This window comes from Anas acuta, chromosome 6 (genome assembly GCF_963932015.1).
Source record: "Anas acuta chromosome 6, bAnaAcu1.1, whole genome shotgun sequence".
Taxonomy (NCBI): Eukaryota; Metazoa; Chordata; class Aves; order Anseriformes; family Anatidae; genus Anas; species Anas acuta.
Window position 1 is genome coordinate 24,261,400 of NC_088984.1, and position 17,689 is coordinate 24,279,088.

The following is a 17,689-nucleotide window of genomic DNA, read 5'->3' on the forward strand; positions in this document are numbered from 1 at the left end:
ACAGAGCCTGTGGTAAGACTCAGGTTCAGAGGAGCAGGCAGGGTATGTTTGCACAAGGAAAAAGTAACCAAAGTTAACACAGTTCAAAAAACATTTTGACACTCTGAAAAATTGGAGATAAGTAAAGCACTGACTATAATAATCCTAAATTTGATCATTTTCACGATTTGGAAATGATTACATCTATGCTAAATTCCAGGACCACTGCTGAACACTAGTTGAGAATATCTAGTTGAGAAGTCTGCAGAGAGCTCTGTTGTTAACTCTACCGGCATGGGGGAACAGCACTGGAAGTTAAAGGGTAATAACTGCTACTGCATTAAGGTCTCAGTTAAGCATAATGTCTTGTTCATAATGCAGTATAGATACAGATTAAAATGAATTTATTGATTCAAAGATTCAGTCATTTTATCAATTCGTATAAAATAGTATATTTGGAGTGATCTCACAGCTGACACTGCTCTGAGCAGGAGGTTGGACCAGATGACCTCTGAGGCCCCTTCCAACCTCCATCATCCTTTGAGCACTTGTGCATGCATGGTCTCAATTTTTAAATTAAGATATGAAATAGATTCTGAAAAGGAGAGGAGGAAAACGGTGATCTACAAGAAAAGATAAATGCTCATTTCCCAACCTTGTCTTTAAACCAGCACAGGAGAAAATAGTTCAATTTGCTTGAAAGTTACATTTTTCTGAAGCTTGTTTTGCAGTCACAGTGATGATTTTTCCTTTACAGTACTATTTTAAGAAATGAAACCTGGCTGTTTAATCTTGGATGATACACATCACATATCAGATAGTAAACTGACTTATAAAAGGAAAAAAGGAAGTTGAAGTTAATGATTTATTAATTAAAGAATTATAATTTCAAGTTAGCTGTTTCCAGAGTTTCCAAACCTGAGAATAAAGATTGTAATTTTTCCTTAGAACAAAACCATGCTTCCAGAGAAACCTGCATTAACAAGGATTTGCTCTGCATATATGCACATCTACAAACTCAAAAATGTAAGAAAAACCTTTTGCATCATATTTGCCTAAAAATAGATTCTCTAATAATCCATTACCTAACATTCAACTCCTACTAAGCAATTTTATTTTCATTTTTGGGACTAAAGCTACAGTGGTTTCTTGCTAGATTCCTCTTAAACCAAATGCATGGTTTTGTAGATGTTATTGCTATCTAATTTTCTGGAGATAATACCATTTTTAATCAGCTTTTGCTATTAAATTCTGGATTTCATTGCCACGGCGGTACTATGTTAATACAAACAGCTACAAAAGTAAAAACATCATTTAGAATGAAATAGCGGATTATTAAATGACACTACAGTGTTGCTACAACAAATGTGATAAAGTCTAAAATAAAAATTGAAATAAACATCCTTATTTCGTGTTTCCTTATGGACTACAATAACAGTTTAAAGTTTAATAGTTTAAAATAAAACAAAAACCCTGTTTCTGTCTTGTTCCACTTTTTGCATCCCCCCACATAATATACCACGATTATACATGCAGATTAAAAGTTTTTTTTTTAACATTCATTTTATAATATATATGCTACTTGATACACATTATCACATTTATAATATATTAAAAGATTGCTGTATCATTAGGGAACAGCATTTATTTATTTATTTATTTTTAATGGCGCATATGTTTTACTTTTCAACTTAACTACTAGATCTGGTAATCTACAACTAAAAAGTAATGCTGAAAAGTACCTCAACCATTTGAAGCGTCTGAGTTCAGTGAGAAGTAATAGCAAAAATACCCACTAGTGTCTGCAGTCCCATTAAAAAAAAAAAAAAAAAAGGAAAAAGAAGCATTGCTCAATGATCCCTCTGTGTGTTCCAGATAGCAATCCACAGTGCTAACATTAGCAGTCGTCAGTCCAAAAACATACAAGGCAGACTATGCACAGAGTCCCAGTTTCAGACAGATGCAGCAGCACAAGGACAAACTCTCACAAATAGCAGAGCCTGTGCTGCCTCCAGAAAGTACCACTCGGGCTCCCCTGGGAGCAGTCACTGATCCTTCCCCAAACCAGAGCCCCACATGTAGTCACAATTAGAATTCAAGAAGCACAACCTATTAACAATTAACAGGTTTTACACATATCAGAAACCGGGGTAGATTACAGCATCCTGGAAAAAAAATAAAATAGTATCTCTCTGTTGGAAGATTAATGCTGCAGGGTAAACTGATCTCAGATTACTAAACAAAATTATCCTCTTCATTGCAGGGAGGAAGGGCGTGGGGAAGAGGGAGCAAATTATTTATTGAGATATATATTAGGAAACGACGCAGCGCAGTTCGCACAGTTGGGAGCACCAGTATTTAAAAAACAGTTCTATATTAAAAAAAAATAGTAACTACATAGCTACCACAAATTCAAATAAAAACTTGCACTATGCTGTTTATGCTACAGAATAAGTGAATAAATAATTGATTCTGGTAGCCATAAACAAGTTTAACAACCTTTTAGTCTTGCTCTCTTATTTCAGTTCATTTAATAAAAAGTTAAATTAAAAACCATCTTTCCAACGAAGTTGGATATACTATTGTTTTGCAATGAGTCTTCCTAAACCCATCTGAACTATTACAATGTGCAAGGATTATTATTACAGTGAGCAAGGAATCTGTACTGGTTTCAGCAGTAATCTCCCACTAGTACTTCTTTTTCTCCTGTTTCAGAATATGTAAATATAAGAGACATCTACAACCACTGAGGTTGGTGACAGTGACTTTTGAAGCACTTCTGAAATGTTAATGCAGCAACAGACAATCAAAAAGCATAGAAGAACACAGGAGCTAAACTCTACTGCACCTCCACCTCATTTTGCCCCCTGCAAACAGCCATATGCAGTCATCAAGAGAAAAACAAGAGCAGCACAAACATACATGGCATTTCCCCCAGATATATTTGCATTTGATCTATGTATTTTTTCCTATCTGAAATTTTGCAGAACTGAGCTCCATTCCCTACAACCTGCTGTGTCAAGAAACAATTTTTCTTCTTTAAGCCTGACTCCATACGACTCATTTTTCTAAGGTCTGTACCCCATACAAAATTGTATCTGCATTGCTTGATCATTCTGCACTTAGAAGTTGTCCCGTCCTTGGACCATCCTTGCTGCCCTTCTCAATTCTAAGAAATTGGTACAAATTCTATCTAACTTCTCAAAATGCTTCATATATTACTCAGGGTGGATCAGAGCTGAACTCTGAGCAGATGTTTTTCACAGAATTCTATATCATAAACCCAAGTTTCCACTCCCAAGTGAGAATGGCCAACTCATAGCACATTATGTTGCATGTGAAGTTTTGTGAACTTTTCCTTCATCATTTCCTGTACATCACTTTATATTTATCTCGATGGAATTTCACCAGCCATTTGTCTTGTGTACACTCTCAGTCTCGTTACAATCTTTCACTTTTTTTTTTTTTTGTCTTATCTTTGTTCTTACTACCTTGAAAAACAATTTCCCCATTAGAAAACTTCCTCAACTCACCGCTCAAGTACCTTTTTGGCTTGCAGTAATCCTCTTATGCCAGGTTTCTTCAAAATCTTTGCTAAGGGGCTTTGTAAAAAATCTTATGATAATTCAAAATATCTCAGTCAAAACATCCTTACATATTCGTTGACCCCTTTTGAACATGCTTGTAAAGAAAGTTTCCCTTTAAAAAGTAATTTATGATGACAATTTCCAAACAGTTTACAGTATGATGTGTCCCCTCATACTATTCTTACTAAGGTTCCTATTAATTTGCTTGGCAAAAATATGTCATCTAATAGCTTACATTTTCCACAGAATGCATTTTAAGAACTTGCATTACATTTCACACAATTCAGCCCTCAGGTACAAAAGTAGTTTATATGACCTGTTACACACTATCATCAGTAATTCATTTTATCCTTGAGTTCTGTTATAACACTTGCTAACAGAAACTCTCCCTGCCCTATTTTTTTTTTTCATGGTACCACAGATTCTTCTTTTGTGCCCTTTAGGAAGCAATCCAGACTACATGTATACTAAGAGACATCAAAATAGGTACAAGAAGGAGGGGAAAAAATTGAGCAAGGGCATCAGGAGAACTTCTTCCATTAAACTGAAGTTCTTGTTATTTTAGCATGTCTCTACACATAGCAGACAGCACAAACAACAACTTGTAGGCCTCAGAAATAACTGTAGTGATCCTGTTAAGATGTAAGCTGCTGCAAACAAACAAACAAAAAGGCTGGATAAGATTTCTAAGCCTTTTGATTGAATAAATTGAACCTACACTGCAAGAAGAGCTGCTTTTTGTGATATTGGAAACCCAGAATACTTTCATTATTTTTTGCTCAGGTGTGATCCTCAATTTAAAAGTTTGGATAAACTTAGATATTTATCTGAACTGAAGCTTTTGGTGCTTGCCTAGTATCTAGTTAATAACAACGCAAGCTGCTGATAAAGTAGCAAGGCTAAATTGCTCATTAGACATCTACACTTGTGATGGTGCATTGATCTATATTTGCCATTTCTACCTAATGACGTACTCTAAACTTTCATTCTGTTCCTGATCTATTTATCTATCAATACATGGTAAGCAAGTGTCATACATACTATTGCCACCACTTCAATGAAAATCTACACCCAAAAGCTATCTTCTCATAACAGCAGCAATAAAGCTTCATGTCAGTGGAACCAAGGATCTCCAAATCAAAGTTTAAAATTGTGACTGGTAATTTATGCCCTCCACTCAGTTACTTTCTATCATGACAACTCTCAGGTCAAATCTAAAATTGTCTGTCAGAAAAATATTTGTAAACAGAATATTGATAGGTGGCTATGAGAAATTTAATGAAGTATCACTTAAGAAAATTCTGTACAAACACTGACAGTGGCTCTAAGGCATACTGTGCTGTTTTACTCTGATAAAATAAAATTTTTAACCGTATATGGAACAAACTGATAATACAATCCAGTGCTTACCTCTGGCAATCAAGGGGAGCAAAGAGTGACATATATAAATTACCAATGCAGGGCAGCACCTAAAATAAATCCTCATATTTTCTAAACTGCTGGGCTACCCTCTTTACGAGTGTGCCTTTTAAAAAATATTATAAGCAAGTACCTAGGCAAACAGCAACAAACATCCTGCAGATCAGATCTTCTCAACATCCTTCTTGATCATGAAGCTGTGTGCTGACATGGGCTCATTCTGTGCTTGAGCTTGAAGTGTCAAGAAAGCTGAGCATGCTGCTATCATGGAAAGTGGTGATATGCTGAAGTTTACTGTTAATTCTGCCAGATACACACAGCCTTCTACCACAACCGTACATATAACGATGGCCAAATCAGTTATGGAAGTGAATAGCCATACTCAACAGAGCACATAGTTAAAATGTCTTGCACAAAATCAAAACATTCAAAATGTCTTGCACAAAATCAAAAAATTCATCACTGTGATGCAACATTTGACATGATTAGCAAGCCCAGACTGTCAATAATCTGTTCTCTCCATGCTCGTGATGCTTTTGTCACAAGAGAGAACATATTTCTCATTGGGCTAAAGCTAGGAATAATATACTGTTCAAGTGGACACTACACCATTTCACATTTCCTTGGTTATTTTACAATACCAGGAACATCTACTAAGGCACACCTCTCACTTTTTTTGAGGCAGCTCTGTCATCAATGCCCATGTATTGGCCCTGCTCGGCTAGCACAGAGCACATCCCCAGAGAAGTGCTTCTACACCGTAAACATGCAGGTCTCCAACCCCAACCTCCCCACATTTCTATCTCAATGCTCATTGCAATGTTTTGGGGTTCAAAAAATCAGACATGTAAATGGCTAGTAGGTGAGCCAGCAGACGTAAATGGCTAGTAGGTGAGCCAGGGGAGAAGTCCTTCCAGATTGTCTGCAGCTGATTCAAAGATTCGTGCAAATATTTAATTAGAATAGAAAGAATAATGAACTTGTGACATTATAGTTTTTTGCCATAATCCTATGGTCTAACTGAGGATTGCTCTTATCATATTTTGTTGTTTAATTACATCTCTTTGTACTTGCACATCATGTATTCACATATAGCATGAAATTTGGATCTTACTGAGTCAAACCGGACCATATTCAGGCTGCATTAAGTCCATAACTTTACCATGAGTGTCTTTGGAGCAGCATCTCTCCGTTTTGTTCTTTTTAAAAGTCTGAGTAAGTGCATTTTCCCAAGTTCAGAAATACGTAAGCATTCTTGCATTCACTGAGGCAAGGCAGGCTGCAGGGACTAATATCTCCCTTCCCTCCCACATGGTTCCCAAAATACAGGAACAGCATTGTGCTCTGAACACAAATGTCCCCGAGTACAACTCCTCACTGTGTTTGCCTCTTCCCCTCTTGATCAATTTGGCAGCAAGCTCTAGCTTCCCCAAGGAAAACAGTGGCTGTGATAGCTGTGACCTCCGCACACTACTACTAGTAAGGGAAATCAGCCTGAAGACATTTTAAAGCAAAACAAAAATCTTGCTGTAATTCAGTTGCTAACATGTCAGACACTACAGATACCCAGAAAGAGTTCTTGAAATAACAGTGAGTACTTAAAAATAAAAAATAAATAAAAAGGAAAGAGAAAGCTTTGGAGTTTACATTTCGACATCATTTTTAGTACAAGACAACCACAAGCACACCCAGAGCTGGGAACAACCTTTTATGTGTTAAAAGAGATGAAATATTAATAAATTCAGCTTCATCATTTTCCTTTTAGAGGTTAGTGTTGAGCTAATTTCATTTTTGAAAATTCTACATTATTTCTGCCAACATAGCTGCAGGGCTGGAACCCTGGGCTCGGGACATTGATTTTCTGTCTCCTGCCAGCGGCAGTTAGGCTCCCCTCCCTGCTTTATGTCCACTCCTACAGCATAATGCAGAGTCCCTTAGTGTACTATCATCTTGCTTGTTCCCCTTTTGAAGTCCAGCCTGCACAGGAAAATGAAAAAGGGTGATTCTCTCTTTGTACCTGTATCTGCAATCACACAGAATACTGAAAGCAACATCTACAGCAATTTACAGATTTGTTTTAAGTTAGAAGAAACCATTACATTTGATTTCCTGAAAAATGCATGACAGTTTCTCATACACTGGAGAGCTTCAGTCCTTCCTATTACAAAGTCTAATAATGTGTGGTCAACCAGAATCTAATTTATTTTTTTTGGGGGGGAAGGAGGGAACATGACCTTGATTTAAAAGTTTCCAACTAAGATAAATTTACACCATCACTGGGGAGGCAATGCTAATGATCAACTATTCCCACAGCTAACATCCACACTGTGTCTGTTACAAACCACTCAATCTAGTTGTGCCTCACTCAATTAGATTAAAGGGCACCCTAATGTCTGAATGTGTAGACACTTGTATACACTGCAATCAGATCAGCTCTTAACCGTCTCTTGGGTAAATCAAATAAGCTGAATTCCTTAAGCCTCTCATTATAAAAGCCTTGATCCATTCAATAGTTTTTCCTCTGACTCCTCTTCAGATTTTCAATATGCCATTGAACTATAGGTACTAGAAGTGACAACAGTATGCTCAAATACACTCTCTCTTTACCTACTTAATTAAATCTTATTTCTTTTAACAAGAAATGCACTCATCTTCTTTTCTCAGCATCAACTTGGGAAGCATAGCCCTACATCTTTACTGACAGGCCCATTTATTCATCTTGTAGTCTAGCACAAACAATTTTGCTGTATTTTGACCTAGTCAGAGGAGCAGAGCTGGCTGAAACACCACCAGCCTGGGAGTCTTCTGTCGGAGCAGAGGCTGCTCTCAGTTGGGGTTTCATTTAGAAAGTCTAATTCACAAGAACTTGTCTGACTGAGCTCAGGAGGCCAAGTGTGAATCCTGGTCTTCTCAGCAAAATTTTTTCTCTCCTAAACCAGTGCAAAATAGTTGCTTAGAATAACATAAACAAAAGTAAAAATGTTCTACACTGTCTGACTGAATTAAAACCAGGGATTTCCCGATCTTTTGCTCTTCTGTTAACCCTATCTTTGCATTTGACTTAAATCAAGAAAATCAAATATTAAATAAATAATGTAAAAATGTAATTATTTTAATCTCTCCCTTCCCTTCTCCCTATATAATAGGGTATGATTAAGCATAGAGATCAAAAGAGAAATGAAAAAAACATCTTTTAATGCTTTTTTTATTATCTCTCTCTTTTTTTTTTTTTTTTTCCATTGCTAAGACTATTCCCTCTTATTCCCTCTACCCTCCCTTCCTTTCACCCATGGATATATTTATTGTACATTAAAAATAAATACTGGTTTAGAAAATCATTAGGAGAGCCTTAAAAAAAAAAAAAAAAAAAACTGTTCTAAAAATTAAATTCCACTGCTGTTTTAGAAATTGTAGTAATTAAATATATATATATATTATAATATTTGATGTCTATAGAAAGACAACCCAACAAAACAAAGAATTGGCAAGGCACCACAGTAAAAACTTCTGAATTTGGTCTCAGTTTCATATAAGGCTTATCCACAGGTGAGGATACAGGTACATAAAAGGACCGAGTTTGCAAATGTGAACACCAAATTATGCTGCTTGCATCGTTTAAACAGAGGATGCCTCCATTTAAAATAGGTTAAACTTATGGAGGAAAAAAAAAAAAAAAGAAAGGTTAAATTTTCTGCTCTTGACAGGAGTGGAGATTCTTGTAGTTAAAATAAATAAACAGAAAGCTGCTCAAAATGTTTTGGGACAAAAGCTGGGACAAAGGAGAATTCCCCCCCCTTTGCAAATGGAAAAATGGAAAACAAGGAAAAAAGTAAATACCGAAGGTTTAATGCTTTGTTTTATACTAAACGGAACCAGCTAAAAGAAATCAGCAGCTTCATTTTCAAAGCATGCAGATTACTCCTTTACTACCATACAAGACTTTGCATCTGTATGATGAGTTTTGAGGACCATGACAGACTAAAATTGAGAAAAACAAAGTAAAACCCCAAAGGCTAAAGCAATACTTAAGTGATATTACAATTTCCCTTCCATTTGTGATTCTAGTGGCTCCAAAGTTTAACTGTACTTGTATTATTCATCTCAAAAATGTGGAAAAATATATTTGCAATCTTGGGAAAAAAAAAAAAAAAAAAAGTTGAAAGGTCTAAATAACATGTTTACAACTCTTCAAAATCCTCTGATGGAAAATGCTATATAGCTGCTATTTATTATTAAGGCTGCTGTTATTCAGAACACTTGGCTGTGTTAAGTTAAATGAAAAACACTACCAGTAATATCTTCCCTTCAGATGAAGAAAAAAATAAAAACATACTACTGTATGAGACAAGCTGGAAATCAAACCAATAGCATATGCCGAGAGCACAGCTCTTCTTTTTACACTGTCTATTACCATCTGACAATAAAAAAAATACTAATGGGTAAACTAATATGAAAAATTACCTTTCAGTAGAATCCTGACAGAAGACTCAAGCCGAGGAGGTACTAGTCAGAAAAACTTAGATAATGTGTGGGGTGAGGAAGATTCCTAATTCTTGCTTTCCTCTTTAAGGATGCCTTTAGACCTCACAATTTTATTTTTGAGGGTCTGCTTTAAGTTTTGCTGGCAGTTCTCTTGCTCCCAGCCTGTTCCAGAACACCAATATCACATGCACATAAGAGGTATCCTCTTAGGTAGATATGAATTTCTTCCACATTTCTGAACCATGTTAAGAGAAGTTAGAGCCAAATTCATGGCCTCAATCAATTCTTTGAAAAGGAAAGAATAAGGACGCGGGAAACCTAGTCTTCTGAAATTAATTAGCTTTGTTACCTTTCACATACTAAAAATATGTATCTAAAAATTGATAAATTATATGTATATATGCATTTTAGCATAATTGTATAAAATAGATGAATATAAATTAGAATCAAGTCAGAACTGAAAATTTCTTATGTTAGCTGACAACCATCATCTACTCTCCCCAGTAATGGATAAGGCTTTCTTCACACAAGCAACATGATAATGTTTCTGTTTGTTTTCTTATCAGTACCACACACTACACAAGCAGTTTTTAAAATGCTTGTGATTAAAATAAAAGAAAAACACTGTATTCGTATAAGAATCTCTAAAAGAGAATTCCATTTCTAATCAAACCTGCCCTGAAAATTAATGCATAATCAAAATCTGATTGTTTGTATTTGTTTGTAAATCTAAGTAAATGAGATACAGAGTAGGCAAAGGGAAAAACTGGTCTTTTCTAACACATCTCATTCTCTTTCCATAGCATTAACTTGGGGTAGCATATGAAGTTTGTACATATCCACTGTGGGATCAGACAGATTGTGTACAGAGAAGACCAGGTTGAAAACTACAGATCTTGAAATGAGCCCTGCTCAGGTAGTTGAAATGGGCTGGTCAGGACCTCAGACCTGTGTACCATCAGTTTTCAGGAACGCCAACAAAAGACAGCTTTCACACTATGACTATAAATTGCCATATGCTATTCTTAAATTCCTGTAAAACTGAGTGAATTTAAATTAAAAGACCAGCAGCTATATCCACATTCAAAAAGAGAGAGTACAACAGCCATTAATTCTTGGCTAATTCTTGTCATTTATTAATTAATCACTTCAGTAATTTTTACTTTCTCATGGTGGGATGAAAGCAAGCTGTAAGTGAGGGCAGGAATGCTGAGCAGGTACAGGCAGCATGCCACACAAGCAGGTGCTTCTGCATTCAGCTGACACATCAAGAATTGAGACTTTTCTAAAGGTGCTCTGGATTCTTTCTTAGGACAAGAGATCTTGTAATTAGAAACTACTGAAATCTCTATAAGCTCAGTGGTGAAACACACGCTCCCTGTTTGTCTTAGACTGCAATTTTGCAACTGCCTGCTGTGAGAGGAGACATTTGCCTCATAGTCCATCTTTCTGTGGTCTAATGTCTGAAATATTTATGGTTAATAATCTTCCTCCTTTAAATATCTTCCTTGTCATGAAGACACTACTAACTTAAGAAAGCAATTCAATGAAGATAAAAGCTTTTCGGCTACTCCGTGTGCTGACAAGGAGAAGGAATATGTACTGTGGAAGTGTCAGGGAGACTAATTCCCAGCTTTCTGTAAAGACAGATGAAACAGGCAGCCAAGGAATTGATCTTCTGAAGGACTCAGGAAATGTTAGAATTTGTATGCAGAAACTGTAGTTCTTTAAGGAATTAGGCTGGTGACCTAATTACTTGTATGGACAATAACAGAAACAGTGGAACAATTCAGGAACCATTTTTCAAAAACCACACCATCAACATTGAATTCCGTTAAGGCAGTAGAAAGCCAGTGTGCTGGGAGACATCTGCTTCTCGCTGGCGTGTGGCAATGCATTTGCTCCTTAGAGACAGGGCTTCCTATCTGGCTGCTGAAACTGGGAAGTTAAAGAACCAGGCTTATCCATCCAGATCCTGCTAGAGAAAATGTAAGATAATGGGAATCTTCAAACAATTATTGTTTGAGGAGAATCACCTGTAAAGACAGTCTATTATTTGAGTTGTTTCCCCACCCCCCCTTCTCCCACCCCCCCAAGAATAAAATGCGTTAGAGACTAGAAACAAGTCAGAAAAATATTTATTTAGACTCTTATTTAACAGAGAGTTGTTCTTTGAAGAGATTTCTGACAGGAGCTAAGGAACCTACATCTTTAAACTGAAATACCACAACTGTAAAACCTGTCAAAGAGTGAGTGACAACTCCCTGCTTTTGGCAGCACTTCTCCCTCCAGTGTTCCCTTTCCACCTCCCTTTCCACAGACTCAGTGCATCTTACCAGGTGTGTGCTTCAAGCTCAATCTTTTTTGAAAGTTTCAACAGAAATAGCTCAAGTACTTTGTGGGAAAAATACAATGCTTTGAATAAACATTTTTCAGGGCCTCCAAAGACTAAGAATCTTCCAGAAATTCATGCCACGTTTGAAAGAGGTTTCTGATGATTTGCATCAGAGCCATAGAAGGACAAGGAGGATTCCCTGGCTTGGTGTGAAAAGACTAAGGACACAAAGGGAAGGGACAGACACTGCCAGAGGAAAACTGTGTCACAGCAGCAAGAATTAGCCTATGAACACAGCAGCAGCAGCCTGTGCTTCCACAGTTCAGGCTTTATTATGGGGTTCCTGAACATCTTTTCTCTTTTGTAAACAACTGGGAAAATATGCATTATGCTCTCTCTCTCTTTTTTTTTCCCCTCTGTCATTCATAAAAGGTATCCCTCAATTCCTCATATTGTAGTTTGGATGATTTTGGCTATGCTCTGGAAAACATGCATTATTCAGACTGCAGAATAACTAAAGGTAAAGGAGGGTAACTTTGAAGTGCTCCATGAAGTGCACCAGAGGAAAACTGAGGAGATCTGTGTGCCTGCACTAACTATAAAAAAGGGCACATAAGAGGCCTGTAAAAAAAAAAAAAAAAAAAAAAAAAACAAACAAACAAAAAACTTGCTTTTTTTTTTTTTTTTAAGACAAAAAAAATCAAAACATAATCAAACCAGGCCAAACCAAATATCCAGCTACTCTACAAAACACTGCTTTTAAATTATTTGCTTCATTTTTTTTTTCCTGTGTTGTTAGGTAATGAGATCAAGGTATGCCCTTATGAAACTTCACCAAACTTCACCTGTTCTCAGGAGCAGAATATTTCTGAGGGAGACGAACAGAGCAGGTTCTGTTCCCTTGGCACTGTGCAGAAGGGAGAAGGGGAAATGAGAGCACAAGGACAGGCTGCATGGGACAGGGGACAGTAGGTAATAGCCTGGCACCATCCAGTTGGCTGCATCTGGAATCCACTCCTCCTGTATACAAGCCTGAGCTCCAGTGTGTACTTTGGCATGGCAGCACAGCTAAGTGGCTGAAATTCAGATTCTGCGAAGGAAACAGAAAGCTCCTGCACTGCAGAGCAGTGCCAAAAGCAGGAGAGGCTCTTGGCACGCAGGGTGAGTAGCCGGCGATATGAGGCACAGCGCTCTGATCTGCTTGATTAGGGGGCCCTTCAATTTTGAGGGAGAGCAAACGAGAACCAGAGAAGTAGCATCTAAAAATGAGGAACATAATTGAAAATGCAGAAGAGGAAAGAGCAAATTAGTCCCTGCCGGTAGTCTTGTTGGGTACAGGCCAGAGATACTTAGTCCAGGCAAGGCTAATGATGGAGAAAAGACAGAGATATCTGACTATGTTACCAGTCAGCTCCTCTTTCCCTTCCTGTAGGCTATTCCAGCTGGCTCACCTTCCCTGGCAAATGTAAAATACTTCTGGTCTGCTTTGCAAGGGGAGATCTGAACTGTAATGCAAAGACTCAGCATAACCTACTGGAAGAGAAATAGACTCTGAGGCAGCAACCAGGCCACATTAACCCCTGAGTCCTCTAAACTATGAAGGCACAAACCAGCATTTAGAAACCAATTGTCGTATAGTTAGATGGAAAATATCTCACTAATGTGAATGCTACAAGAGATACTATAATTGTTGATTACCCCTGAGGCCATAACAAACTTGGAAGGAAGCATATGAATTGCTGATTATTTTCTATGATGATGGAATCTCAGAAATTGCTGATACTGCTTTTGATACTGCTTTTGTGCAAATCGACAGGTCCCTGGCTACACCACTTCAACTAAATTTGAATCAAGCAGTGCTGCTCTCATTTCAGGACAAGGTAGAATGTGCTGGAGTTTTCAGTGCTTTTTTTTTTTTTTTTTCCTGGGGACTATACATCCCTTACAGGGAGATGCAGGCAGTGATCATTCAGTTTGCTTTGTAAGATAAAACTTTGCTTTCATCCATTTTAGCTCATGCATAGATATAACCTTCTGTGATGTGACCACAAAGCATATTTTCCTCATACAGTCCACAGAACAGATGACATAATAAAATGCATCAAGAATGTGCAGAGAAAGACTGGTAAGGAAGATGAAGCTTTGTGGTGAAAGCTGGTGAGATAAAATCCAAAGATTGCATTATAATAGATGCACAAAGGGGACATAATTAAAACTTGTGATAATCTTACTTTTGATTTTCACTAACATTATATACTTTGAAGTCTCTCAGATCTTAAAATGTAATCAACATGCAAGATCTTACATGTTAAGGAATCATTAGTCTTTTTTTGCGTGTTAAAGAGCATCTGTATTTAAACAATACCTTTTTGCACAGCTTCTGTTCCAAACTGGAGGTACCAATTTGGGAACCTCCTGGATGCCATTCTACTATAAATAAAAAATATTCTAAGTCATACTAGCCAAAAATTTGATTCAAGTTATGCATTTCATACAGAGGGATACAAGTAACTGAGTAAGAGTTTACAGAACTTGATGCCAGGACTAACATGCTGTCCCCTGTTGCTGCAGCACTTCTGAGAGCACTCCTGTCCTTCCATGCACCAGCCCATGTTCAGGCTGTGACAACCTGATCACACTTGTCCTAAAATGACAAAACTAGTTGCCAGTGCTCCGAGAAGTCCAGGAAAGAACAGTGCACCTGTTCTGCAACACCTTGCTGCTTGGAGTCCTTTATTCTGCACTCAGAAGATCCCTTTCTGGCTGATGCATTGAAATAAATAATAAAAAAAAGCTCCCTAGCTGAGGAATAAAGGCATGTATCCAAAAGAGTCAGTACCAGCATCCCCAACTAATTTGGCCTACATAATAAGGCCAAGTCCTAAGGAACAAAGAAAAAACCATTTGGAGCATGAATTGCTAAGTACTATGCACACACCCACATTATTTTTAGAACTACTGCTGATTTATGAGAAACAGCAGAGAGGTATCTTAAACTAAATCACACAATTCTGTCAAGAAAATAAGATATACATAGGGTATTCTTTCCTTTTAAAAAATCAGGGTCTGCTCAGCATTTTGTCTGAAAGTACCCCATGTGGAGAGAAGCATGTGATCAGAAAATGTTCACAAAGGAAATGGGAACACTGATGTTTCATCTGTAGCACCACAGATGTTTTCAGAATTGAAAACTGTCAAAGTTACCTATATAAAAAGAGGATTTACCTCAGATTTTAAATATATTTCCATAAATAAAGGAAGTTATTTTGGAAACACGGTAGGGGGTATTCCTTTAAACATGTTTCTATTTAATATAATTTACCTTATTCTTTGTGACCTGGTAGTGGCAGTATCAAGCTCTTCAAAGAGAAGAAACAAGAAACTTTTATTTTTCAGGCCACTGAAATTAAGTTAGAAATAACCTCCTGACAGGATTTAGAAAAAACACTTCTGTATCTGTCTGCCACTGAAAAATAAACAGGTTGATGCAGAGAAGTTTTCTCTCGAGACCACATTTCTTTTTCCTACCTTCAGTGAACATATGAAAGGATGAACAGTGGCCCTGGCATGTGCTGGCGGTTCCCTCAGTCCTACCAAATGCAAAGAGATTCAGAGTTGCATGCCAGAGGTGTCACTGACCACAGCCTTTGACAAGTCCTCTTGTGAGTGATTAATTTGTAAGGCAAATGATGGTGTGTATGTGCATGTGTGTGGCAAAAGCTCTTCCAATACTCTGGTACTGCATGAGAAGAAAAATTAAGGAACTTTTGAAGATGCATACATCATGAGTGAACTGAATTTTGGTTATGTTTACTCAAATTTGATCTTCTGGAAAAAGGATTTAGACTTTATTATATTTATTTATTTACACATCTTCCCTCTCCACCCTCCCCCCATTTGTATTTACTTTGATAAAAAAGAAGAAAAAAAAAGCATAGAAATGTACATTTGCAAAGGTTGTGCTAAGTTAAAAAGAAGGGAAATGTATGACAACTGGTGTTCACTGTGCCTGTCAGAAGATAACTATGAATGATTTAGTTTTCCAATGAGCTTTAAAGTCCATTATAAAAGGCTATTAAGGAAAATCAATACATACAAGATAAATGGCAAAGTCTATGAATTAGAAATAGTGTAGTGCTGAAATACTGATCCTCCAAAAGGAACATTTAAGAATGTGGTGTCTGTGGTGCATGACAGTGTGATTTTAGATAATTATCAAGAATTCCAAGGGAGGAATAGAAGATATTTGCTGATGACCCCAGGCTTCTCTTTTAATAAAACTCATAGAAGTTTGGAGAGAAATGGCAGGTGTGAAGGATAAACACTCTGGCAATTAGGCAAATAGAATGTAACCTAGATAAATGTAAGCCAGTGTACATAGGCAAAAACAGCCTAAATATACAAATTAATCTGCCTCTAGAGGCTACAGCAGCTCAGAAATTCAATAAAAACACTGGCATGCAAATAATGGTTGACTACAACCAGAGCATCCCTAAAGAAAAGGTTCTCTAAGACTTATGTACACTTCTGTGACAAAGCTCAGCTATAATACCAGTGCAACTGGAAAACAGAAAAATCAATAACAAAATTCTCAAATGTATTAGACAAATGAAAATGAATATGAATTGCATCATGCCCCGGAGATGAGCATGACATACTGCTATCTTAAATTGTATTAAGTTTTGACTCCTGCACTTTAAAAATACCTGAATTTTCATCTTTTCTCTCTTTGTACACAAGTATGTGTGTGTACCCTCCAGATCGGTACACGTGAATAACCTCACATCTCCCACAAACACACAAACTTTACATGCCTGTTTTGTAATGAATTAATAATATTTGCTACAGTTTATAAAATAAGTTGGGCTGCCAACATTTGAAAGAAGCTGGATATATGTTACCTTATAACCATCCCACAGTACTGTGTGCTCAAACACAAGGCCTGTCAGCAAGGTTTATTTGCAAATCAGGAAGAAGAATAAATCCTCTTGCTGTATTAACTTCAGACAGAAGGAAAATTTGCAAAGGAAATGTTTGGTGGTGGCTCAGTTGATCCCTGCCTGCTGGCAGTGATAGTGCTCCCCTTCCCGTCCCTCCACAGCAACAGTGACAACCGTGAGGCAACGGTCATGGATGAGCAAAGCATATTTGCTGACTCAGCAGAAATTACCTGGAGCAGTTTCTTCCTGTTGCTATTAACTTACTGTTTGCCGATTTGTTCTATGCTGAATTAGCTCCACAAGCAAAACTGAGTGGCAGCATGCAAAATACTAGTTTCAGTGCACTCAACATGTTTAAGTCAGTGGAGGATCTAGGCCTTACCTGCCAGTCTGGTTTTTCCGTTAGCTTTTTCTCTTTCTTGTTCTTTTTCTTTTTTATTATTTTTTTTTTCCCAACTCATGGAAACATATACACTCAGGTAAACACTCAAAATTATGCCATTACTCATTAAAGCTCTACCATGGGCCTTTTCTGTGTGCAAACAATGCCCTCACATACCAAGTTTAAAAAAAAAAAAGATGGGGCCCATTTGCAGTAAGAAGGTTGGGTAACAGCCTGAGACTTTCACACGAGGGAACAGTAACAATCACAGCACAGACAAAAAACAGGGTTCTACTAAAACTAGGCTTGTTTCAATACTGCATATTTTAACTGGCTTGGAAAACATTACAGTGAAACTAAATGCAGAAGCACCTTTACTTACTGTGTTAAAATTTGGGAAGAATCCAACAGCAGAACTGCTGTCCACGGGGAAGGGCATAAAGGGTTTGATATCCAGGGAAGGCTGCATCATCAAGGCAGGTGTGCGCACAAGGGTGGGAAGTGTAGTAGTGCCTGCCAAGAGCAAACAAAACCAGGAATTCATAGTATTCTCCTTTTCACGTTA

At 37.3% G+C, this 17,689-nt stretch overlaps 1 protein-coding gene across 14 annotated transcripts in view; it reads right to left on the bottom strand.

Moving 5' to 3' along the window:
- The window catches only part of ZNF385B (zinc finger protein 385B), a 169,489-nt gene that overhangs the window by 40,458 nt on the left and 111,342 nt on the right, over positions 1-17,689 (bottom strand). For 13 of the 14 annotated variants that reach the window (XM_068685843.1, XM_068685844.1, XM_068685845.1 and 10 more), the window contains one exon: positions 17,507-17,637. The exons of the other annotated variant lie outside the window; for it this stretch is intronic. In XM_068685843.1, the coding sequence (XP_068541944.1) occupies positions 17,507-17,637 (131 nt within the window). The remainder of the gene's footprint in view (positions 1-17,506; positions 17,638-17,689) is intronic. 14 annotated transcript variants of the gene reach the window in all.